The 27060-nt window shown below is 37.9% G+C and overlaps 1 protein-coding gene across 4 annotated transcripts; it reads right to left on the bottom strand.

Moving 5' to 3' along the window:
* LOC309487750 (uncharacterized protein) lies at positions 1 to 7409 on the bottom strand. Of its 4 annotated transcripts, XM_082155554.1 has the most exons (3): positions 2494 to 7409; positions 2200 to 2320; positions 1 to 1625 (listed from the first exon to the last, which is right to left on the bottom strand). In XM_082155554.1, the coding sequence occupies exon 1, from the start codon at positions 6913 to 6915 to the stop codon at positions 3808 to 3810; it is 3108 nt and encodes a 1035-aa protein (XP_082011680.1). In that variant the 5' UTR covers positions 6916 to 7409; the 3' UTR covers positions 1 to 1625; positions 2200 to 2320; positions 2494 to 3807. The 4 variants fall into 4 exon arrangements, with proteins under 4 accessions (XP_082011680.1, XP_082011678.1, XP_082011677.1 ...); XM_082155552.1 differs by having other exon boundaries at positions 2 to 1452; positions 1555 to 7409; XM_082155551.1 differs by having other exon boundaries at positions 2 to 1625; positions 2200 to 7409.
* Between the last annotated feature and the right edge of the window lie 19651 nt (positions 7410 to 27060).

Below are 27060 nucleotides of genomic sequence, written 5' to 3'. Positions count from 1 at the left end.
AATTCCCTAGGGACCACACTGACTTACTACAGGTGCAATTTTGACCATACCTCCCTTACTGTATGTACAGTACACACATATTGACAATAAAATATTACTGTAATTCACCCTAAAGTGTTTTTTTTTTAAGTTTCAAAGGTTGTAGTAATTCCATAGGGACCAGACTGACTTACTACAGGTGAAATTTCGACCATACCTCCCTTACTGTACGTACAGTACACAAATATTGACAATAAAATATTACTGTAATTCACCCTAAAGTGTTTTTTCATGTTTCAAAGGTTGTAGTAATTACATAGTGACCAGACTGACTTACTACAGGTGAAATTTTGACCATACCGCCCTTACTGTACGTACGGTACACAAATATTGACAATAAAATATTACTATAATTCACGTTAAAGTGTTTTTTTCTTGTTTCAAATGTTGTAGTAATTCCCTAGTGACCAGACTGACTTACTACAGGTGAAACTTTGACCATACCTCCCTTACTGTACTTACAGTACACACATATTGACAATAAAATATTACTGTAATTCACCCTAAAGTGTTTTTTCATGTTTCAAAGGTTGTAGTAATTACATATTGACCAGACTGACTTACTACAGGTGAAATTTTGACCATACCTCCCTTACTGTATGTACAGTACACACATATTGACAATAAAACATTACTGTAATTCACGTTAAAGTGTTTTTTCATGTTTCAAAGGTTGTAGTAATTCCCTAGGGACCAGACTGACTTACTACAGGTGAAATTTTGACCATACCTCCCTTACTGTACGTACAGTACACACATATTGATATGAAAATATTACTGTAATTCACCTATAGTGGGTTTTTTCAAGTTTCAAAGGTTGTAGTAATTCCATAGGAACCAGACTGACTTACTACAGGTGACATTTTGACCATACTTCCCTTACTGTATGTACAGTATACATATTGATATGAAAATATTACTGTAATTCACCTATAGTGTGTTTTTTTCAAGTTTCAAAGGTTGTAGTACATTACTATTGTTGACAAGTCAACTCATATTTTGATAAATGTATTAGGTAAAATATTAGGTATTATAACTGCTGTTCCTGGTACAACACATTTCATTTTTTGGTTTTCAAGATTTTATCTTTATCATGCTTTCAACGTTATAAATAAGCAACACCCTTATTGTAAAGATTCAAGTTATTTTTGTGTTATAAAGTCCCCAAAATACAGATATACAGTGGTAGGAGACATTTCTGCAGATATTCTTCAATGAAGAAAAAAAAAAGTTTATCCAACTACATCTATTCTTAATTTAAGACACAAGTATAGATATAAAAATGTGTTTGATTCAACTGTTTAACTATGCACACAGTGAGCACAACCATTGTGCATCTTTTTCAGGTAGTTCGTCAGTTGATAGTCCAAGGCAGCATGCGTGGAACCATCTTTGGCACTGTTCACATTGTATCTTCAAAAGTAGAGATAAAAGTACCATTCAAAAAATTAAACACATAAATTATTGTATTGCTGTGGTATTCTTAAGTGCGTCTTTTGAATTCAGTAAACTTACCCAAACAATGTTGACTTTGGACTTTAGTTCCTTACATCCACAGTGTGAACAGTAATCCTCCTTGGATTGTACTGCAAAATATTTATTTATTTTAGTATGTATGCATGTATGTATTTTTAAAACATAAGCTTCAGTATGTATCATCCTAGTATGCTAAACATACTATTTAAGCTCCTTATTCTTGAAAAGTACATTAAAGGATTAGTTCACCTCAAAATGAAAATTTCCTAATAATTTACTCACCCCAATGCCATTTCAATGCCATGTCTTTCTTTCCTCAGTGGAAGAGAAATTACGTTTTTGTAGGAAAACATTTCTGGATGTTTCTCCATGTTCATCCACAGAATGGATTTTCATGGTTACCATCATTTTGCACTCAGAATCGATGCAGTTATTAATCTTAGTTAATGTTAATTTTATTAAAATGAAAGGTTGTATTTGTTAACATTAGTTAATGTACTTTGAACTAACATGAACAAACAATGAACAGCTGGATTTTTATTAACTAACGTCAACAAAGATGAACTAATATAGCAACAAATGTTTTGCTCGTTGTTAGTTCATGTTAGTGAATACATTAACTAATTCTAAAAAATTAACCTTATTGTAAGGTGTTACCAAGTTTCTTGATGTTTGTTATATTACCTGAAGACTGAAGAATTTCCATTGCCATTTCTCTTCTCAGTTGAGCAATGTTAATTGGACTGGGATCAATGATGAATGGATCAGGGATTGGCGGAAATTTCTCGATCACCTCCCTTGCAATCTGAAATGAAGACAAATGTTTTATGCAAAGTTCACAAATTTTGTGTAGGCCTAAAATCTTAAATATACCTTGAAACGGTTTAAAAAAAGGTTTTATATTATCTGCAGGAAAAAATTTACATGTCTGTCTAAATCGTTTGTGTTTGGTTACAATTAAAATACAATAAAAATCACCTGCATGACAAACACCCCACAACTCGTTGCATCTTCCTGCTCTGTGTGGACAATGGTGCTGGGTTTCCATCTTATGTTTATCCAGTCTCTTTTGCCATGTAAATTGAACCGTGTCCTAAAATATTGTCTAAAAGGAAATGTTTAAGAATACAACATTTTTATATGTAACAGATATTACATTTTTGAAGTTAATATTATATTTTTTTGTTCTCATTGGTAGTACCGAAAACGTGCTGATGCTTCTCTTGAGTCCTTGAGGTCATTTGAGCTATTAGCAGGGTCAACAACAAATATTTTCTCTGACATGGCATCAAGGAACTACAAATTAATTTCCCAGGTAGGTTCCATTACAGAGAAGGTAAAGAAAAAGATATAAGATAATGTGATTCTTTTTTTCCCTAATGAAATGTATATGTAACCACATAATCCAATCTAAATGTGGAATGCATCATATTTTCAATTCATCAAATGTTTTGCTTACCACAAACTTCCAGTGATTGTCGTTTACATTTACAAATCCTACTGCACCAGCATAATTTTCAAAGTTTACCTGTAAAGTAATTTAAACTGTTAGACTGAATATAATACAAGGTGTTTAGTTGCAGATTAGCAGGCGACTGCAAATTAATTCAGTAGCATACATAATGTGCAGCAGAGTATTCTTATCATACTCCAAATACTTCAACCTAACAAACCCTAACACTATAACCATAATTACTCTAAAGTGGACACATAATAAATTATAATGATTCCTTCAAAATAAGTTTTGGTATTGTGAAAGACCGGTGACTCTATTTCTATATCATCTATTGTACCGTAATTCAAACTGTATGGATCATGCTTCTGTTGAATTTTACTTACTTTCTTCAAGCTTTGTCGTGAAATTTCCTCTATTCCTTTGAACAGGATTACGTTTGTGGTGTAGTGGTTTAAGATGTACAGTCTATCTGTGCTTGTACTTTTATTCATAATGGCATGCATATAGTACTCTATTGTCTGGAAAACATTACAAAACATTCCATGTCCAGTACTGAAATTCCATTTAGTTTAAAATCACTGATCATGGAAGTATAGAAAAGTTGTACCAACCTCTCCCATCAAAAGATTGTGAGGCTTCAATGTAATAAATTCCTTGTGTCTAAGAGACATCCTCCAGGTCATGTTGTTTGCTGATTTTTGGACCGCAACAACTACCTCACAACGTTTTTTTCCCCACAGTTCTTCTGTCTGTAAATACAAAGGCAAAACAAGCAGTGATTTTTACATGAAATACTTAGAAATACTGTAGTGTACTATTTCAAAGTAATGTCATAATTATATTGTACTTTGAATTGGACATACTTCCTGTGCATGTATTGGAGTTGTCTCCAAAGTAACTGAAACATCATTGCCCTTTTCAGTGTAAGTATCAAGTCCAGCATCCCCTGTGGTGGTCAGTGTGGACAAGTCTACCATCTCAATGCTGGAAGTTTTGGATTTTGTTTCACTGTGATTTTTAGTATCACCATGCCTTTTTGGCTTCCTTTTCTGTGTTTTTTTGGGAGCAGCTGAAGCTTCTCCAAGCTTTGAAGTAGGTTCCTGTTTTGTATTAGTTTTTGGGACAGTCGTTGTGGAAATGTCTTTCATCTTAGTCCTTGAGTCTGTGAATTTCTTTTCACTTGCTTGATTCACTGCAGTCGTGTCGTGACTTTTGAACTTTCTTGGCTGCTTCTTTTTAGGACCTGGTATTGATTCAGGGACAGAGTAAAACTTGGACTGTCCCAGTTTCGAACCACTCTGTTCCTCCTTTTTGGCCCATGATTCCTCAGAGAATTTGATGTCTTTTAAATTCAGAGGTTTTTTGAGGAGTTTTTGTGAAAGGCCATGCTGCATTATGTGTTCAATGTACCTTCCTTGCAGAGAAGTATACATTTTTCGGACAAAGTTGCCTGGTCGCAGCCTACGTGCCTTCATTAGTATGTGTTGCTTAACAATGGCAAACCATCCTTCTACATGGCAATTCGTTTCTCGTGTCTTGATGTCTTGTTTTTGTCCTCCATCATCCATTACTATCATGTCTTTGTCAGCTGCATGTCTTTGTAGATCACCCAACATGACTCCACTCCACATTGGAAAGATGGCCATGTATGTTTTAAAAAGCATTTGAATGATGCTTGGACAGAAGTACAAGTTTTCTTCTGAAGACTCTTCCTCTTCAGCGACTGCAGTGATTGCCTTATCAAAAACACTTCTGAACAAAGTTGAGAAGTGAGACCTTCCTACAATTGTTCTGGACTGCTCATCCTTATCATCTGAAGTATTCATCTGGACTCTGTTTTCAGTCATGTCTTTGTCCAGGGTGAAGCACTGAATGAGTCTTTGAAGAGCCTTTACACTGTCTTCTACCGAAGCAGTCTTTGTCCTTGTATGTAGGATAATGCAGAGAGCCTGAAAGATCTGAATGGCTTCATCTAGAGTCTGACTATTTTGCAACCTTGCAAACACAAAAATCAAAAACTCCCTGTGTCCTTTGTCTGTCACATGCCTGCAAATGGCCTGGGCCACAGCCTTAAGAATATGGGCTGAGCAAAGATGTATCACAGTGAAGCTTTTGGTGTCCATACACTTCTCTTTGCCCTGGCAGATATCAAAACATCTGTCAAGGTATGACAGAACGCTCTCTCTGTTGAAAGCCAGTAGAACAGCTTGTATAAGTGCCCAACTGTAGTCTGTTTCCACATACTTGATTGTCAGAGCAGTGAACTTTGACAGGTTGTGCACAAACTGCATTAGCCAGAAAGAAATAGATGGCACAGTGTGGTCATTGGACAGCATCTCAGCAACGGGCAAAGGTGGTGTGCCATGGCCTTGACCTGCCAAAATGAGGGCATAGTACAGAACTCTCTTGTTCTGCTCTGGTATTTTAGACACCACAGTTCCAGTGGCATCCAAATAGAGGGTTACTGGTGACTTTTTCCTCATGTGTGTCACTAGGATTGAAATTCCCTTTTCAGTGTACATGTGGCAGCTGAAAGGATCCACCTGGAAGTTCTGAATGTAACCTGGCAAATGTCGGTAATTGGTGTCACATTCCTTCATAATTCGTTGTGTTAAATGCATTTCTAACAAGACATTGTCATGTAGTGATGCAGCCTTTTTTACCTCAGAGGAAATTACTTTTAGGATGTCTCTGTTAAGAGACCTTGTTAAATTTCCAGCCATTAGTTCTTCCACAGGAGTCCTCCGGAGCTTACTGTAGTACACTCGGCTCACTCCTTTATGGATGACTTTTGCAATTTTTCCCCTACGGACATTGGATGCCTGGCGTTTTCGAGTTTGATCTTTTAAATGGCAGATTTGTCCACGGCGATAAACAGTCATGAAAACTGTTCTCTGCATGATTGAGGGTTTTCTCTTCATCTGAAAGATGTACTGAGCTTTGCACGTTGGAAATGTGCAAACTGCACGGATGTTTAAAAAGGCACAATTTCTTTTCCTGCTATGCATCCGTCTGGCATTTTGGTACTTGAAGGCAAGTACACAGTTAGGGTTCACTTTGTTGAATTCCTCATATATGACATGAGTCCATGGTTTCCTTAATTTCACTGAACCTATTGTTGGTTTTATTGCTCTCCATTTATTTATGTCAAGTGAAATCTTAAAGGTTTTCGGAACAGAACAAACCTTTCGAACCTTCTTTGGCTTTTTCTGCGGTTGAATGTCCTCTTTAACATTTTCTGTAGCTCTAATCAAGGAGTCTAAAGCATCTTTAACTGTTTGTGACTCATGTTCGTTATCCGTCCTTTCCTTGGCAAGATCTGTTGCTGTTTCACTCAATTGTATTGGAGTATTATGTTTGCTACTCTTTACACTAAGTGTTTCTCCTGGAATTTCACTTACATTGACAGTAGTCCCAGCAGTTTCCTGAACATCATCACTAGATTGAGCAGTCTTGTTGATATCAGTTTTATCCTCTTGTAGCAACGGTTTTGTAACATCATCAGCACACTCCCAAGAGGCATCATCAATGTCATCTTCACTAATGTGTATTTCACTGTTACTGTCTGTTGAGTGCTTTAATGGAAAAAAAATTCCACTTTCTTTAGGTTTGTCTTTTGTCATGCATGTGTCATCAAGGAGCTTCCCTGGACTATCAGACAATGTTAAACCAGGATCTGGCGGCTGTCTCTTTTTAAGTTTCCTTGTTAACAGCACTTGGTCTTTCAGTCCCCTGCGGTTGTCATGCCAAATAACCCATAACCAATGTTTGTTTTGTTTGTTGTCATTTCCAAAAATCGACACTGACAGATTTGTCCAAATTTCAGAATTATATGGAATGCTATGTTCAACATTCACTTTTGAGAACTGTCTCACGACAACATTGAAGCCACCTGCTAAAGCCCATAGGTCCTTTGCTGCCTTTTGTTTCTTACCACGGGTCATATTCTACAAAGGTATTGAACAAACAGTGTTAAAATACAAATGAAATAGTATTAACACAATTTTTTGCAACAACAATAATAAAACAGTAAAACTTTAACATATGTCATTGAAGTTTAAGGCTTGAAAACTTACATATAACCTACTATTTCACAGATTCTACAAACTAACTGTCTTTTGTAATGCAAAATAACTATACAGTATTTAGCAATCTTAAGAAATTGATTATTTCAAATGTATGAAAGCTTATATTAAATACACATTTTTAAGTAAATAATAATTAATTGAACAAATACTTACACTCACTCATAAGCACAAACATTAGCTAGGGGTCCAAGAAAAAAGTACAGAACCCTTAATGCATTTCAAATCATTTGTATTTTCTTGTTCTTTTTCTCCCCTTAAACTATCTAGGCAGCAATCCCCAAGCCGTTCATTAAATTAGAACAAACTTGATACAAGTCATCCTCAGACCCTCATGAAAAAAAACAAATATATATATATATATATATATATATATTATTTTATTTATTTTTTTATTAATTTAATCATTGTGGAGTCAGAGGCTGATAGAGGCCTATTTGTAGGTGTGGCCCATAAAGACTATTTGGCCTATATATTGCAAACACCAAGATTACATGCCAATTTTCTTAAATGTCTAATGTCTGATGCTAACAGCAAATTCTACCCAAACCCCAGTGAGGATTAAAGACTGATGATGGCTTTGAAATAATTTTTTTTTTTTATTTAATGTTTGGAAATAGGCTATAAATGCATTTGTTTAACTTACATCAGCTACTTGTGATTGAACCCCAGTAATCGATTATAAATTCCTCGTTGCTTTTAAGCTAATATTTACAGTCAACGTCTAGGCTATAGGCTAACCTAACACGTTTATGATTAGTGCTATTGACAGTCGACTGTAGTCAGGATTATCAAATGTTGTTTTTACTCACCAGTTTTGAAAGCTGTAGATAAGGAAAAATAATCCCAAAAAAATAATAGAACAAAAAGAACAAAGAAACATATCACACTGATTCGGTAATATAAGCGTGGAAATCGAGCCGATCGCTATGGCAACTATATGATGCACTGTCTCAACTGTTTTGTTCTAATTAAAATCCGTCAGATAGATTTTTTTTTCTGAAATTTATTTTATACATTTTTTTCTCGAAAATTCTTTAAAGATTTCTGTCTGACGGCTTTTAAAAATAATAAAAATTGTTTTTATGAACAAAATATTTTTTAATTAATGAATAGATAAAAATAAATAATATTTTTCTTCATATTTTTTCTTCCAAAGACAAATTTAAAAAACGTATTTACATGAATGATAATTCTAATAATATCAGATTTATTGTGGACATGTACATGTGTAGATATATCTGTGTGTGCGTGTGTAACGCATCACGCATAAAGTGATGAAAATACATATACATACACTAGATCGGTAAGATTTTTAATGTTTTTTTAAAAAAGTCTCTTCTGCTCACCAATGCTGCATTTATGATTTAAAAAAAGAAAAGAGTAATTTTGTAAAATTATAATTACAATTTAAAACAGCTGTTTTGTATGTGAATATATAGTAAAGTGTAATTTATTAATTCTATATATGATGATTTGATGCTCGAAAAAACATTTATGATTATTATCAATGTTGATAATTTTTTTTCAGGATTCTTTGTTGAATATAAAGTTCAAAAGAACAATATTTATCTGAAATAGAAAGCTTTTGTAACATTAAACATTACCGTTCAAATGTTTTGGGTCAGTAATAATTTCATTTTTTATTTTTGGGGGAAATAAATAAATAAATAAATACTTTTATTTATCACGGATGAGTTCAATTGATCAAACTTGACAGTAAAGTCATGTATGATGTTTGAAAAGATTCTATTTAAAATAAATTGTTATTTTGAACTTTCTATTCATCAAAGAATTTAAAAAAATTATGAATAATGTAATAGACGATGTCATTACTCTTTTCTTCACAAAATGATGTAGTAGTAGAAGATTTAGATATAATTAAGTTGAGGTAAACATGACAATGTGTAACTATGTAATAAACCACTAACAGTTATGTGTGTTAACCAACATTATGCAATGAATAATTAATATTAAATAAGTGTATGTTAAATAATATGTTCAATTGCTTAAAATGTTTGTATTACCAAAGTAGTTTTGTGTGAAAAACTTGAAAAACCGAAATGAAGAAACATTTTCATTCAAACACACACACATTTGTTTTATTGGAACATTTATTTGGTCACTTGAATAAAAAAAATAAAAAAATAAAATAAAAATGATATTCATGATAATAAGAACAACTTGCACCAATTTTCCTCAGGTAGGACTAACAATAATGACATTATGAAGAGATGAAATTGTGATGAAGAATTAGTCTATATCCACAAGGAAATACTTTTTTTTTTTCGTGTAATCCCAATGGTATTCCATGAACAACCGGAAAGATAATAAAAATAAAATAACAGCATTTACATCATGACATACCCCTTTCACCATACCTATAGAAATTGGTATGGGGTACTTTTCTATAGTATCTTCTCTCAATGCAAATCAATGAGTTAACATTTTAAATATGAAAAAAAAAGTGAATTGCATTAATATTTTAATGTCAATATCTGTGTACTGTACATACAGTAAGGAAGGAATTATGAAAGTTTCACCTGTAGTAAGTCAGCCTGGTCACCAGGGAATTACTACAACCTATGAAACATGAAAAAACACTTTAGGGTGAATTACAGTAATATATTTATATTAATATTTGTGAACTGTATGTACAGTAAGGGAGGTATTGTTAAAATTTCACCTGTAGTAAGTCAGTCTGGTCCCTATGGAATTACTACAACCTTTGAAACTTGAAAAAAACACTATAGGTGAATTACAGTAATATTTTCATATCAATATGTATACTGTACATACAGTAAGGGAGGTATGGTCAACATTTCACCTGTAGTAAGTCAGTCTGGTCCCTATGGAATTACTACAACCTTTGAAACTTAAAAAAAACCCACTATAGGTGAGTTACAGTAATATTTTCATATCAATATGTGTACTGTACATACAGTAAGGGAGGTATGGTCAAAATTTCACCTGTAGTAAGTCAGTCTGGTCCCTATGGAATTACTACAACCTTTGAAACTTAAAAAAACCCAATATAGGTGAGTTACAGTAATATTTTCATATCAATATGTGTACTGTACATACAGTAAGGGAGGTACGGTCAAAATTTCACCTGTAGTAAGTCAGTCTGGTCCCTTTGGAATTACTACAACCTTTGAAACATGAAAAAAAAACACTATAGGTGAATTACAGTAATATTTTCATATCAATATGTGTACTGTACGTACAGTAAGGGAGGTATGGTAAACATTTCACCTGTATTAAGTCAGTCTGGTCCCTATGGAATTACTACAAACTTTGAAACTCAAAAAAACACTTTAGGGTGAATTACAGTAATATTTTATTGTCAATATGTGTGTACTGTATGTACAGTAAGGGAAGTATGGTCAAAATGTCACCTGTAGTAAGTCAGTCTGGTCCCTAGGGAATTACTACAACCTTTGAAACTTGAAAAAACCCCACTATAGGTGAGTTACAGTAATATTTTCATATCAATATGTGTACTGTACGTACAGTAAGGGAGGTATGGTCAAAATTTCACCTGCAGTAAGTCAGTCTGGTCCCTTTGGAATTACTACAACCTTTGAAACATGAAAAAACCCACTATAGGTGAATTACAGTAATATTTTCATATAAATATGTGTACTGTACGTACAGTAAGGGAGGTATGGTCAAAATTTCACCTGTAGTAAGTCAGTCTGGTCCCTATGGAATTACTACAACCTTTGAAACATGAAAAAAACACTTTAGGTTGAATTACAGTAATATTTTATTGTCAATATGTTTGTACTGTATGTACAGTAAGGGAGGTATGGTCAAAATTTCACCTGTAGTAAGTCAGTCTGGTCCTTATGGAATTACTACAACCTTTGAAACTTAAAAAAACACTTTAGGGTGAATTACAGTCATATTTTATTGTCAATCTGTGTGTACTGTATGTACAGTAAGGGAGGTATGGTCAAAATTTCACCTGTAGTAAGTCAGTCTGGTCACTAGGGAATTACTACAACCTTTGAAACTAAAAAAAAACACTTTAGGGTGAATTACAGTAATATTTTATTGTCAATATGTGTGTACTGTATGTACAGTAAGGGAGGTATGGTCAAAATTTCACCTGTAGTAAGTCAGTCTGGTCCCTTTGGAATTACTACAACCTTTGAAACTTGAAAAAAAAACACTATAGGTGAATTACAGTAATATTTTCATATCAATATGTGTACTGTACGTACAGTAAGGGAGGTATGGTCAAAATTTCACCTGTAGTAAGTCAGTCTGGTCCCTATGGAATTACTACAACCTTTGAAACTTGAAAAAAAACACTATAGGTGAATTACAGTAATATTTTCATATCAATATGTGTACTGTACGTACAGTAAGGGAGGTATGGTCAAAATTTCACCTGTAGTAAGTCAGTCTGGTCCCTAGGGAATTACTACAACCTTTGAAACATGAAAAAACACTTTAACGTGAATTACAGTAATATTTTATTTTCAATATGTGTGTACTGTACATACAGTAAAGGCCAATTTATACTTCTGCGTCGGGTTCGCGTAGAAGGTACGGCGTAGCATACGCATTGACGTGTACCATACGTCGTACCCTTCGCCGTACCCTGACGCGCACCTCCTCAAAAATGTAACTACGCGTCGCGGCGACGCGGACCGCAAGATCTGTGATTGGTCGGCTGGATAGCATCGCGTTTCCTCCTACGCATTTCCGGAATGATCTTCTGCACTCTGCACCGCCCGCCCGCCATTTTTAAATTCCGAAGATCAGTGAAGAGCCAATAGACCAACTGACCGAGAGATTGCTTGAAGAAGTGCGGAAATACAGCCATCTGTATGACTCCTTCAGTCGCCATTGCTCGTAGAAACCTAAACTCAAAATAGCCGCGAGGAATGTAAACACAGTGGAACTGGAACATTAAAACCCACCCGCGCCAACTAGCGTTTCGGCGGTGTAACTGCAGAGCAACACAGACATTCGCAGAAGTATAAATGCTCACGACGGCGTCGCCTACGTGCGTAGCCTACGACGTACACTACGGCGTACACTCGACGCAGAAGTATAAATTGGCCTTAAGGGTGGTATGGTCAAATTTCACCTGTAGTAAGTCAGTCTGGTCCTTATGGAATTACTACAACCTTTGAAACTTGAAAAAAAAAACCACTATAGGTGAATTACAGTAATATTTTATTGTCAATATGTGTGTACTGTATGTACAGTAAGGGAGGTATGGTCAAAATTTCACCTGTAGTAAGTCAGTCTGGTCCCTATGGAATTACTACAACCTTTGAAACTTGAAAAAAAAACACTATAGGTGAATTACAGTAATATTTTCATATCAATATGTATACTGTACATACAGTAAGGGAAGTATGGTCAAAATTTCACCTGTAGTAAGTCAGTATGGTCCCTTTGGAATTACTACAACCTTTGAAACTTAAAAAAAAAACACTATAGGTGAATTACAGTAATATTTTCATATCAATATGTATACTGTACATACAGTAAGGGAAGTATGGTCAAAATTTCACCTGTAGTAAGTCAGTATGGTCCCTTTGGAATTACTACAACCTTTGAAACATGAAAAAAACCACTATAGGTGAATTACAGTCATATTTTCATATCAATATATGTACTGTACGTACAGTAAGGGAGGTATGGTCAAAATTTCACCTGTAGTAAGTCAGTCTGGTCCCTATGGAATTACTACAACCTTTGAAACATGAAAAAAAACACTTTAGGTTGAATTACAGTAATATTTTATTGTCAATATGTTTGTACTGTATGTACAGTAAGGGAGGTATGGTCAAAATTTCACCTGTAGTAAGTCAGTCTGGTCACTAGGGAATTACTACAACCTTTGAAACAAGAAAAAAACACTTTAACGTGAATTACAGTAATATTTTATTTTCAATATGTGTGCCTGTAGTAAGTCAGTCTGGTCCTTATGGAATTACTACAACCTTTGAAACTTGAAAAAAAAACACTATAGGTGAATTACAGTAATATTTTATTGTCAATATGTGTGTACTGTATGTACAGTAAGGGAGGTATGGTCAAAATTTCACCTGTAGTAAGTCAGTCTGGTCCCTATGGAATTACTACAACCTTTGAAACTTGAAAAAAAACACTATAGGTGAATTACAGTAATATTTTCATATCAATATGTATACTGTACATACAGTAAGGGAAGTATGGTCAAAATTTCACCTGAAGTAAGTCAGTCTGGTCCCTATGGAATTACTACAACCTTTGAAACTTGAAAAAAACCCACTATAGGTGAGTTACAGTAATATTTTCATATCAATATGTGTACTGTACGTACAGTAAGGGAGGTATGGTCAAAATTTCACCTACAGTAAGTCAGTCTGGTCCCTTTGGAATTACTACAACCTTTGAAACATGAAAAAACCCACTATAGGTGAATTACAGTAATATTTTCATATAAATATGTGTACTGTACGTACAGTAAGGGAGGTATGGTCAAAATTTCACCTGTAGTAAGTCAGTCTGGTCCCTATGGAATTACTACAACCTTTGAAACATGAAAAAAACACTTTAGGTTGAATTACAGTAATATTTTATTGTCAATATGTTTGTACTGTATGTACAGTAAGGGAGGTATGGTCAAAATTTCACCTGTAGTAAGTCAGTCTGGTCCTTATGGAATTACTACAACCTTTGAAACTTAAAAAAACACTTTAGGGTGAATTACAGTCATATTTTATTGTCAATCTGTGTGTACTGTATGTACAGTAAGGGAGGTATGGTCAAAATTTCACCTGTAGTAAGTCAGTCTGGTCACTAGGGAATTACTACAACCTTTGAAACTAAAAAAAAAACACTTTAGGGTGAATTACAGTAATATTTTATTGTCAATATGTGTGTACTGTATGTACAGTAAGGGAGGTATGGTCAAAATTTCACCTGTAGTAAGTCAGTCTGGTCCCTTTGGAATTACTACAACCTTTGAAACTTGAAAAAAAACACTATAGGTGAATTACAGTAATATTTTCATATCAATATGTGTACTGTACGTACAGTAAGGGAGGTATGGTCAAAATTTCACCTGTAGTAAGTCAGTCTGGTCCCTATGGAATTACTACAACCTTTGAAACTTGAAAAAAAACACTATAGGTGAATTACAGTAATATTTTCATATCAATATGTGTACTGTACGTACAGTAAGGGAGGTATGGTCAAAATTTCACCTGTAGTAAGTCAGTCTGGTCCCTAGGGAATTACTACAACCTTTGAAACATGAAAAAACACTTTAACGTGAATTACAGTAATATTTTATTTTCAATATGTGTGTACTGTACGTACAGTAAGGGTGGTATGGTCAAATTTCACCTGTAGTAAGTCAGTCTGGTCCTTATGGAATTACTACAACCTTTGAAACTTGAAAAAAAACACTATAGGTGAATTACAGTAATATTTTATTGTCAATCTGTGTGTACTGTATGTACAGTAAGGGAGGTATGGTCAAAATTTCACCTGTAGTAAGTCAGTCTGGTCCCTATGGAATTACTACAACCTTTGAAACTTGAAAAAAACACTATAGGTGAATTACAGTAATATTTTCATATCAATATGTGTACTGTACATACAGTAAGGGAGGTATGGTCAAAATTTCACCTGTAGTAAGTCAGTCTGGTCCCTAGGGAATTACTACAACCTTTGAAACATAAAAAAAAAAAAAAAAAAACTATGGTGAATGACAGTAATATTTTATTGTCAATATTTGTGTACTGATCAATTGGAATGTACTAATTGTAATGTACTAATTCCTTAGTGACCAGACTGACTTACTACAGTAAGAGAGGTATTGGCAAAATGTCACTGGTACATCGGTGTTAATAGTAACCAACTGTAAGCTTTGGAATTTGAACTTGTCTGTTTTTGTAAGTGTTAAAAATTATACGTTTTAACGCGGTTGGTGTAATTTGCAGACGTTCCCTCGAGCATTATGAGCCGTGACAGCGCGTTGAAGCACTCTCATGTATTTTATGCAGCTATAATGCACGTAAGGTAATTTTTAACGAATATTTCATGTCAACATAAATTGATTGACTACTGTTAAAAGTAATATTGTTCTTGATATATCTGTAAGACTGCTGACTTTATAGAGCAGTGACATAGAAAAACGAATGTCTGGCGAATATCGAACCTAAAACTAACTTTACCCCGCTAACGTTTTGTACGTCTAAACGCGAAGTTTTTTGTCATGTTATTTAAAGACACGATCGTTTGTATCGCCTTAACGCAAAATTTTTGGCCATGTATTTTTTGTTACGTGTTTCTAGACGAACGTTTTCATCGTGTAAACATGACATTTTTGAACGTGTAATATTTCTGAGTCTTATTTGATGTGCGACATACAAATTTTTCTGTTTTAGTTAAACTGGTGATAATTTAGAGTCAATGATTAAATACATTCAATGACTGCATGAATTAACATTATATTCTTTTGTAACGTTAAAGGAATTTGTCCTGTAGGAAAAGTGAGTGGTCTCTGTGATCCAACGACCATATTTCCCCTCTGGTTAATGCATTCGAGGTGTCTATTTGGACCACTGCAAATAGCCTACTTGTTGGCAGAACTAATTACACTAGGCCAGTCTACCCTATATGTGGAAAAAGTCACCTCTTTAGTCAGCGGTTTCTGTGGCGTAACGTGTAAAGGGAGACCGGGGTTCTATTCCCACTGACAGCGCTTTTTTTTGATAACTTTACAGTTATTAAACGCATTTGTTTTTAATAAAAATGATTTGACTTAAAATTAATTTTAATTCATAAAAGTTACATTTAGGGTAAGGTTAGGGGTAGCTCTAGTCTTTAATATCTCAATAAGTTGCCATGATTTTAATATTGTTTTATAAATCTAATAATCTACTGTCAGTTATATTGCAGGATGTTTAATGCACAACAATACTGATGAGCAAATAGTAACGTTATCTGTCACTATTTATAAGTAAATAGCATCTAAATGTCTACTGAATCCACAACTGTTGCTATTTGCACTTGGACTTGGACTGGCTGCCCCACAGTTTACGTGGTCCGCCTGCTGTAGTGATTCTGTAATGTTTATGTGTCGTATGATTGTGTCTGTGTTTAAATGTTGAATAAAGATTTGTAAATTGTCATAGGCTACTGGTGCTTTGTTTTCTGCTTTTGTATTTGCCTTATTGTTATAATATAATTGTTAAATTTGTGATTGTTACAATATATTGTTGTTATTAGATTATTTTTATCTGACATATACAGTATACATACAGTAGGCCTATATGTGTATTAATTATTTCCAGTCAAACTGACATCCCGACTTCAAGGAGCATTCCAGAGTCTCTCATACCAGATTGATGCTGGCCCACTCGGAGATTACTCCAGTCATTTTGAAAAAACAATAGCCACAGTATTTAGTATTTAGCCTTTGCTAACTTTATTATTCATTGTATTTATTAAAGTTGAATGATTTATGGCATTTATTGGCACTATTATGTATAATTATTGACACCCCACCCTGGACCTCACTAATTATTAAACCCTGGATATGGCCGTATCCAGTGTTGTATGTTGTATACATATGTTAACATATGTTATACACAGGGCTTAATTTGAGCCGGAACACGCTGGAACATGTTCCGTCACCTCCGACATTGGATCTGGCACCTTTTTTATTGGATCCGGCACCTACTGTGTCACTAACATTAATTGCCTAAATGAAAAATAAATAAATAAATACTGTTTGTGTAGTGTTCAATGTTTGTGACACATGACTTGCGCGCTTGTTGTACGAGTTGAGATTGCTGTTAGCCTCGATCGTTTCACGCAGGGGAAAAATGTCAAAAAGACAGGAAAGTTTGCTTAACTTTTTCAAATACGCTGGCCAGTCAGATCCCAAACAAGCAAAAATCGTTTCCGCTGATCAAAAAGGAGACCACGGTGGACACAGTAGCCTAGTATCGACATAATATCTCGTTATTTCGACATAATAAGGGGACATTCTAATCTGCATTAAGCCACATTAAGCGTTCTTATAATGGGTTTCTATGGGAGGAAAATGCTTAACGTGTAATTGCGTTCATATTCTGGGCTCATTTGATTTGTTTTTCTGATTTGGGCTTTTCTGATTTTTGTACATAGCATAGCCTATTTGTTAGGATTTTAGTATCATAATGATTAATAAATGCACGCACAATTATCCGTGAACTTGATTTGAACAAATGCCTTTCAACTTGTGTGTGCAAAATTCAGAATTAAATTAATGTGCAGAAATTTGTACAAATAGGGTGCTTCTCATTTCTTATTTGTGCATCCTCGCTTCCTTTCCTGTAGGATGCGAGGGAAGGATGCAAGGAAAAGACGCGAGGACGGAGGAATCGAATGTAACTTTTTTTAAAACATTGGAATACTTGATCACTCAAGCGTCACTTCATCGCGTCATCAGCAGCGCTCAAAGGATCTGCCCTTATGTTGTTGAAGTTTGTTTATTTAAGAAATTCATAATAAATAATAATAAAGCAAGATACCCTGTTGAAATATGTGAGATGTGTGGTTTATATAAACTGCAAAGGTAAAGTATAAATTAAAATGATTGTGACCGATGTGAAGGGGGAGGAGACGTGCGTCACGTTTAAGTCGATAAAACTCTTCCGCATAGGATACACCTGTGTATCCTCGCTCATGACTCCTCAAGAAGCCTCCTAACTCCTCGATCCTAGACTCCTCGCGGTGCAATTAGAGAATTGAGATGTCCTTCAAGATGGCTGAGCTCGATCGGTTTCCGGGTCATAGGATGGAGGACGGAGGAGAGAGGAGACGAGGAGGGATATTGAAAAGCACCCACTGAAAGTATGTAGGCCTACTATACTGTTTTAGCCATTAAAAAAGCGCATTTAGTTTCATATTTGTTAAAATATTATAATGTTATTTTTTTTTTCCATTTATGTTGATTTATGAAAAGTGAACAGCACGACCGAGTAAGATAGGATGCGCAATATGAGACATGGAGCGGGTCAAACATGATTTTGACCGTTGAAGTTGAAGTTGTTTTGTAGAAAGCCTTTCTTTAAAGTGAATTTCGTTTTGTATAAATTGTATCTTAATTTTAATAAATTTTTCATCAACCAATTGCCTGTATTTAATAAATAGGCCTACGAAACAAATATAACGGAGGCGCCCGCGCGCTCACTTGCATTGCACGTGAACTAGAGCACACCCTAACTTAACGAAACTCAGTGTATGCCTCACACAGACATGACAAATACATCAAATACACAAAGCTTGAAATGTCTTTAAACGAAATAATTCAAAACGAAAAAAGAAAAAGGCTACTCTCTGATTATGTAATCCATTAGGCTTATTTATGTGCATTTCTCTCTATAAGCGCGTTCACACGGAGATGGCGATCGTCAACTTCATCTTTGCAGCCGAGTCGACACTTTTAGAGAAAACACTTGTTTATTAATAAAAATCAATACACGCATCACCGGATTTACAGATGCACGCACACATATTATTTCGAAATAACGAGATATTGTGTTGAAATAACATTATTATTAATAATAGCCTACATCTTTTAGAATAGGCCTATTTGATTGAATGCTGAAAGTTGCCCTTGTTCAATTTAATAAAATTAAAACTTTAATTGTGATCATTAACATAACTGAATATTAAATATTTAGTGGCCAAGTTTTGCGCGGCTCTCCGTCAAATCTAGCACCCACTCAGCACATGCATTAAAAATTCTCTGGCGCTGTCCCTGCAGAGAAGCTACGTAGGCAGTGTCATTTTTTTTTTTTTTTCGTTACCAACCCCCGTTTTGAGTCGCCGGATCCAATCCAAAAACCTGCATGAGTACAAACGGGATGAGATGCCACAGCATGACACAGCACTGACATCACAGCCAACGTATAAATGCATCATTGACTCTAAAGTTTTACGCTTGCCTATGTACATGCCAACGTAAAATTACGATCTCATTCAGGAACAAATGTTACGTGTGACGTTTGCATAGGTATTTGCTTACCTAACAGCACATCATCCCTCACGGAAAGAAATGTCGTCTGATGTTTATAAATGTATACAGCAACGTGCCATCGCATCGCAAATGCAAATGAAATCCTAAATAGAGCAACGCTATTGGCTGTTGTGCGGTCTGACGCGACACCCGAACATATACTTCGTATTTACGTGTACAAACTGTGCGTGTTAATGCGTCCAAATTTCACGCGTTGCATATAATAGGTATTGTCCCCAACAGCGTTCCATAAGTCTCAAACACATTTATCCTCGTACGCATTGATCCATTTGGAGCGTTTCAAAGTTTAAAATCAGGTTAATGTCAAGTTTTTTATTAAAACGATAGATAGATAGATAGATAGATAGATAGATAGATAGATAGATAGATAGATAGATAGATAGATAGATAGATAGATAGATAGATAGATAGATGCTAAAAATAATAATTTAAAAAAATCTTGTTTTTGTTTTATTTTATTGATGATATTTCATGTGTTGCTGTCTTTTGTTTAATTCATTTTTTGTTGTTCGAAATAAAGTTTATATATAAGTATATATATATATATATATATATATATATATATATATATATATATATATATATATATATATATATATATATATATATATAAGCACATTTTAATCGCAATAGCGATATCTGCCTCTCTGAATTAATTTTAAATAATCGTTGTGATATTTGCCCGCTAGTTATTTATCCTGAAACCGCTTTTTTTTTATTTGATATTTGCGTTATCTTGCATTGGTAACAAGTCCCCCCATACGCAAAATAAATATATTTGAAATATATTTTCAGAATATATGTTGAAATATATTTTTGGAATATATGCAAAAATTTGGACTTTGACTTACTAGTTATATGGTGTGCAACGCCTTGGAGATGTTGTCCGACAGAAGAGCCGCTCCGATTCTGCTGGGGTGAAGTCCATCAGCACGGTCAATCCTATTTGACCCAAATTTACCAAAACTCTATCTCCTTCTAGAGCTTTAACTCTACATACTCCAAACTCTGCTCAGACCTTCAGACTGTTCTGACTTGGTATGCTATATCTTTTCTAACTGATCGGACTTACGGTTTTCCTAAAAATTACGATTAAAACTCAGAAAAATCCCATTGACTTTCATTGCAGACTGTTCAAATTGAGCCAAGGATACGGTGGCCCAGTAGTGTACAACACACAACTCAAATCTAAACTCCATGAAGCTGAAGACTCAATTAAACTACCATTCTATGTACTAATAAACTTATCTATCTATCTTTTTAACTAATCAATCTTTTTCTTTCTAACTAATCTTTCTTTCTTTCAAACTATTCTTTCTCTTTCTTTCTAACTAATCTATTTTTCTTTCTTTCTAATAATTACGATTAAAACTCAGAGAAATCCCATTGACTTTCATTGCAGAATGTTCAAATTGAGCCAAGGCTACGGTGGCCCAGTGGTGTACAACCCAAAAACTCAAATCTAAACTCCCTGAAGCCGAAGACTCAATTAAATTTCCATTCTATGTACTAATAATCTTATTAGTCTAAATCTATCTATCAGTTACAGAACAGTTACAAAGAACAGCAAACAACTTCAACGACCGACAAACCACAACTGAAACACAGAGGTATAAATACACAAGCTTAACAAGATAACAAGGGGGCGTGGTAAATCCGAGACACCTGTAGACAATGAGCAAACAATTAACAAAATGACAAGACACATGGCAGGATCACATGACAAACAGGGAATCACGTGACAGACAAGACAAAACCCACACCGTGACATAGCCGGGCATAGGCAGGCATGACGCTCTCAGTCTCAAGCTCGGCTGGACTGGCGTGAAGTGCAGGCTCGGCTGGACTGGCGTGAAGTGCAGGCTCGGCACGCGTGACGTGAACAGTCTCTGGATCGGCAGTCGTGACGTGAACAGTCTCTGGATCGGCAGTCGTGACGTGAACAGTCTCTGGATCGGCAGACGTGACGTGAACAGTCTCTGGATCGGCAGACGTGACGTGAACAGTCTCTGGATCGGCAGACGTGACGTGACGTGAACAGTCTCTGGATCGGCAGACGTGCCAGGTCGCTGGGGTGGCGCCGGCAGGGCGAGCAGCTCGGACGAGGCCGGCAGAGCAGGGCACCTGGGCGGCGCGGGCAGAGCAGGGCGCCTGGGCGGTGCGGCCAGAGCAGGGCGCCTGGGCGGCGCGGCCAGAGCAGGGCGCGGCCAGAGCAGGGCGCCTGGGTGGCGCGGCCAGAGCAGGGAGCCTGGGCGGCGCGGGCAGAGCAGGGCGCCTGGGCGGCGCGTCAGGGATGGCAGTCACCTCCGGGATGGTCTCTGGGTTAGGAGCCACCAGACAAGTCGTTGAGGAGGCCTTTCTTTTCCTCCTCCGTCTCCGGACTACCGGACTCGGGACCACCGGACTCGGGACCACCGGAACAAGGTCCACCGGGACAGTCACAGAGGGAGTCTTCCTTCTCCTCCTCCATTTCGGGTGGCGATGTGCAGGCTCTGGGCTGGACGGAAACCGCGGCGAACAGAGCTCTGGGCTGGGTGGAATCAGCGGCAGATGGAGCTCTATGCTGGACAGGATCAGTGATGAAGGCTGAGTGCTGGATGGGACCAGTGGTGAAGGTTCGGCAGGACTGGACGGGACGTGAAGATCAGGTGTTGACCTTGTGTACCACGGGAGGAAGCTCTCCAGACATCTGGAGAGTGCCTCTCTCCAATCCAGACTGGAGAGATCGGGGAGCTCCCTCGGGTCGACCTCCTTAGCCCCCAGTCGGTAACACATCTTAATTGCCTCGTCACCCAGAGAGCAAGAGGCAGCGAGAGGAACAAACCCCCAGGTGTACTGGAACAGATCGAGGCTATCCAGGGCCAAGGCCGCGATCTGTCCAGCGAACTCTCGGCTCATGCTGTGAAGATCAGGCGAGATCCGTACTGCTGGATTCATGATTTTGGTCGGTCGTTCTGTGGCGATGAGGCAGGAATAAAGCGGAGAGAATCCAAATGCAAGTACTAAATTTAATGAAAACAAACAGGGCGAACAACAGAACTCAGAACAAGGAACAAGGAATATCTATCTATATCCATCTATCCATCTAATCTTTTTCTTTCTTTCTAACTATTCTTCCTTTCTAACGAATTTTTCTTTCTTTCTGATAATTTTTTTTCTTTCTAATCAATCTTTTTCTTTCTAACTAATCTTTCTTTCTAACTATTATTTCTAATCTAGCTATCATTCAAACTCATCTTTCTTTTTCTTTCTAACTAATCTTTTTCTCTTCTTTCTAACTATTCTATCAAACTTAAAACTACATTAAACTTCAAACTATTTTAACTTCAAACTACTTTAAACTTCTTCAAACTCTCTGGTCCAGCTTTCTCAAGCCAACTTAAAGTTTGACTCAACAAACTTTTTTTCTAGTTGTTTTCATCTGATGTGCATTTTCAATGAGGCCAATAACCTATAAAAGCACAAACCTACAGCAAAATGGCTGAACCAAAAAAAACAGAATGAGGAGATTAATGTCATTTTAGAGGAGGTGGAGCTATACAAACATACTTTTTCAGCAGGTTTAAGGGCAGCCATACAAATAAACAAAAACAAAAAATCTGGGAGGATATTGCTACAAAACTGACTTCAACAAGGGGCATTAAAAGATCAGGGAAGGAGGTCAGGAAGAAGTGGCAGGACTTGCTAAAAGGAAAAGGGCACTGCAGAGGACAACATTTAATAAAACAGGTACTGGGCCAAATGAGTCCCCCCTTCTCACAGCAGAGGAAGAATAGGCCAGTACTTGGCACAAGTGCTTCAGATGGCATTTGTGGTGGTATCCATGGAGGAGTAGGGGTAACTCAACCTGAGCCTGAGTCAGGTCCTTCATACTCAGAGGTTTCAGTTTCATCTAGACTATCAGAACTATCAGTTTCATCTGCCATCTCCTAGTCCTCCAAACAACCCTCCCAGGCCTCAGCCTCCATCTTCTGTTGTCCAGACTGCAGCCACAACACCTCAGCAGTTTGAGGATGTGTGTAGCTGTAGTCAGGACATATGAGAGTACAGGGAGGAAGATGAAGAGGTGGTGGAGGAGGAGGATGAAGATGGCATGATGGGACCACATGATGGCCAACCAAGAAATGCCCAATACATGGCTGGTTTTCGTGCATGTCAGCATGTTTTTAGTTCATCCCTATTTTCCCCAGTCTGTAACGACAATGACTATGACATGCGGTCACATGCTGTTCAAATTAGTAAATCCTGATCTCCAAGTCTGCTTGAACGGTCAAAATTGCATCTTTGTGGCTCCCCCGAGGGACATTTGAGTCACATAAGGAAACCCTGTTTTCTTAGAATCCCCTCTAAAACCCCCATTTCAGCTCTGGACTCCCTGTGACTTTTACAACCTCACAGACTCGTGACATTCCAGAACACACACACACGTACACACACACACACACACACACACACACACCAACATCCTTTTGTGTTTAACTTAAAATGTGTGTAACTCAGACTGGTATCTGAATTTCCTGTATGTATGTGTGATTAATGTGTTGTGATCATACAGTTATGATCTTCGAGTGTTTGGATCTGAAATGTATTTTTGAAGAATGTTCTCCCAGTAGAATCGCATCCCGTAACCCGAGCTCATTGGCAGGTCATAAAATTTGACCACAGAGCTATCCAGCCCTATGCATGAGATAACAGGGTCGCAACATTCCAACACACACACACATACAAACACACTCTGGACTGTGAAACAGAAACCCCCTTTCAGAAAAGGACTTTTACCCATAAAGTCACTCCTAAAGGTACTAAATATATATATTTGTGTGTTAAGAGGTGTGTGTAACCCATAGGAAAGCATATGTCCTATTTGTGACCTTAATAGAACTGCTATTGCCTATACAAATGCATAATAATGTATCGTTGCATGGCTACAACGCCTAGATTCTATTTTTGATATCTTTGTAATCCTCTCCAGCTAACGGAGTTGAATTCCAATAACAGAATTCAGTGATGCGCATTGTTTTATAAGTTCATATGTCTGGAGAAAATCCTCTCCAGTTAAAGTCAATCATGACTCATTCGAGTGGGCGTGTCTAACCGGACAAAGGAATCTTCCCGCTCGAAAAATCTCGACAGCTGATTCGTCCTACACGAAGGAGGGGACGGCACCTGGGACACTGATAAAAGTCCAAAACCTTCTCTTCTCTTCGCTCTCTTCCCACTCTCAACTCATCCAACTTCTCTGGACCCTCTTCCTCGGCGCAGCGCTTCTCCAAAGGAACATCTGGAGGAGGCCCTGGCCTTCTCCATCGAGCGAGCACATGTTCGAGTCGTAGCTGCGTCTCTGCAACTAAGATTTCCAGCCTCTCCCATCCCGGGAGACGAATCTGAACTTTCTCGGTAACGTTAAATTCAAGTGAGCCTTTACATCGTTTTGCGAAACGACCCAGAAGACAAAGCTAGACGCAAACCAGCCGGACACGCGCACGCGCGCGTCCCCTTTTCAGCATCACACTGAAAGAGTACCACAACTCGCAAGTATATTGATTCCTATAAAAAGCTGTTCCAGGTGTCTAGGTCTTAGGTCTGTGATTTAAGTTACCCTCTATCTTCCCTCTATATCTTTCTTTCTTTCTTTCATTTCATGTTTTTGTTCGGTTAAATGTTTATTGGTGTTTGCATTTTTACGTACGTTTATGTTTGTAGTTTATATAATCTCTAGTGTGTGCCATTTTATTAATAAACCCATTTATACTTTTAATTGTCTCTGTGTTTGAAAACCCACCTTATAAAAGTCAATGAAACTTCAAGATCTAAGCTACAAGCTCGATATTGACTACCTTGAGTAGTTTTAATTCATAAACTCAGAAAGTTTGATATTCGCGGCCAGAAGATAAAACTTTCGTGGAGTTTAAAAGGGATACCCCTTCTTAACTGTAATGATCAGACAGTACAGAACAAGGTAATCTCGATAATTGATAAAATAAATGTACATGCGACTTATGAATTATGACCATGCGTTATAAATATTAATATTCCCTATAGTCTTGAGCTAATTCACATTTACCCCGAGTCGTTTACGTTACAAGTCTTTGAAGCATATTACATCTTTAATAATTATTGTCACATGCCTGTCCTGTCTCGTGTAGCACATGTGGTGTTTGTGTACCTGTCTCTGTTTTGACCCCACCCTCCTTGTTATCTCATTATTGGTTTCATTTGTCCCACCTGTTGTTCCCTCATTATCTGCCTGATTTGTCCCTTTTATAAGCTCCTTTGTGTTTGCAGTCGTTGTCGGATCGTTGTATTGTTTACGTCTCCTGTGACCCAGTGGTATGTTCATTTTGTAGTTGTTGTGTTGTTAATATATCATTCTTTCTGCACTTGAGTCTTCACTTAGTTTTCTTATTTATCACATCACAGAACGATCCGACCATGTCAAAGACTCAGCGAAATAATTCCCTTCACCCACTAGTTCCCCCTGCCTCATGCCCTCAGTATGAACGCATTCTTCGTGTTCAGTCGCTGATTTCGCTCCGCCAGCAAGGAGCTGACCTGAGGAAGTTCGCGGTCGAATTCCTTAGTGCAGCGGAGGGACTAGGACTAAATGAAGAGCCTCTCAAGGACCTTTTCTTTTACGCCCTTGATGAGCCCATGGATTGGGTGCTCAGAAGGGCATATGACAGGAGTACTTTTGTGGCTATGGTGGAGGGTCTCGCTCGCTTTAAGGAGCGAGAGTCCAGGAAGAGGGTCCCAGTGCCGGTGGTCCCAGTGCCGGTGGTCCCAAGTCCGGTGGTCTCGAGTCCGGTGGTTCGGAGACGGAGGAGGAGGAGAAACCCCTCCACAACGACTTGTCCGGTGGCTCCTAACCCAGAGACCATCCCAGAGGTGACTGCCATCCCTGACGCGTCGCTCAGGCGACTTGCTCTGCCGGCCCCGCCCGAGCTGCTCGCCCTGCCGGCCCCGCCCCAGCGACCGGTCACGTCTGTCGATCCAGAGACTGTTCACGTCACGTCTGCCGGTCCAGAGACTGTTCACGTCACGTCTGCCGAGTCTGTGTCTTCGGACAGGATGGCCGCCGCCGAGCCAGTGGTGTCTGTTCCTGAGCCGGTGGTGTCTGTTCCTGAGCCAGTGGTGTCTGTTCCTGAGCCGGTGCCTGTTCCTTGGCCGCCCGAGGGGTTGTCTCCGCCCTGGCCGCCAGAGGGGTCGTCTCCGCCATGGCCGCCCGACGGGTCATCTCAGCCCTGGCTGCCTGCACGATCTTCTCCGCCCTGGCCGCCCGAGGGAGAGTCTCCGCCCTGGCCGCCTGAAGGGTCGTCTCCGCCCTGGCCGCCAGATGGACTGTCTGCTCAGCCCTGGCCACCTGAAGGGTCGTCTCCACCCTGGTCGCCAGATGGACTGTCTGCCCCGCCCTGGTCTGTCCATCCAATCCCTCCCTGGTCTGTCCCTCCCGTCGCTCCCTGGCCTGTCCCTCCCGTCCCTAGTGGAGCATTTGGTAGCCACTCCTTAAGGAGGGGGTAATGTCACATGCCTGTCCTGTCTCTTGTAGCACATGTGGTGTTTGTGTTCCTGTCTCTGTTTTGACCCCACCCTCCTTGTTATCTCATTATTGGTTTCATTTGTCCCACCTGTTGTTCCCTCATTATCTGCCTAATTTGTCCCTTTTATAAGCTCCTTTGTGTTTGCAGTCGTTGTCGGATCGTTGTATTGTTTACGTCTCCTGTGACCCAGTGGTATGTTAATTTTGTAGTTGTTGTGTTGTTAATATATGGTTTTTCCCTACATGAGGGTCCCTACATGCAAACCGAAGCATTGAGAACTTTATAAGTGTGCAGACAGTTTAATAAGAAGATACTTTATAAAGACAGTACATTACGCGTTTACAGGCTGGAGTCATCTTGGAAAACAGTCTCGACTAGTCGAGCCACGAACGCCGTAATGTACTGTCTCGCGCAGTC

Source organism: Leuciscus leuciscus (genome assembly GCF_965113295.1).
Source record: "Leuciscus leuciscus genome assembly, chromosome: 1".
Lineage (NCBI taxonomy): Eukaryota > Metazoa > Chordata > Actinopteri > Cypriniformes > Leuciscidae > Leuciscus > Leuciscus leuciscus.
Note: the sequence above shows the minus strand (reverse complement) of the source record. Positions and strands in the feature narration are given on the sequence as shown.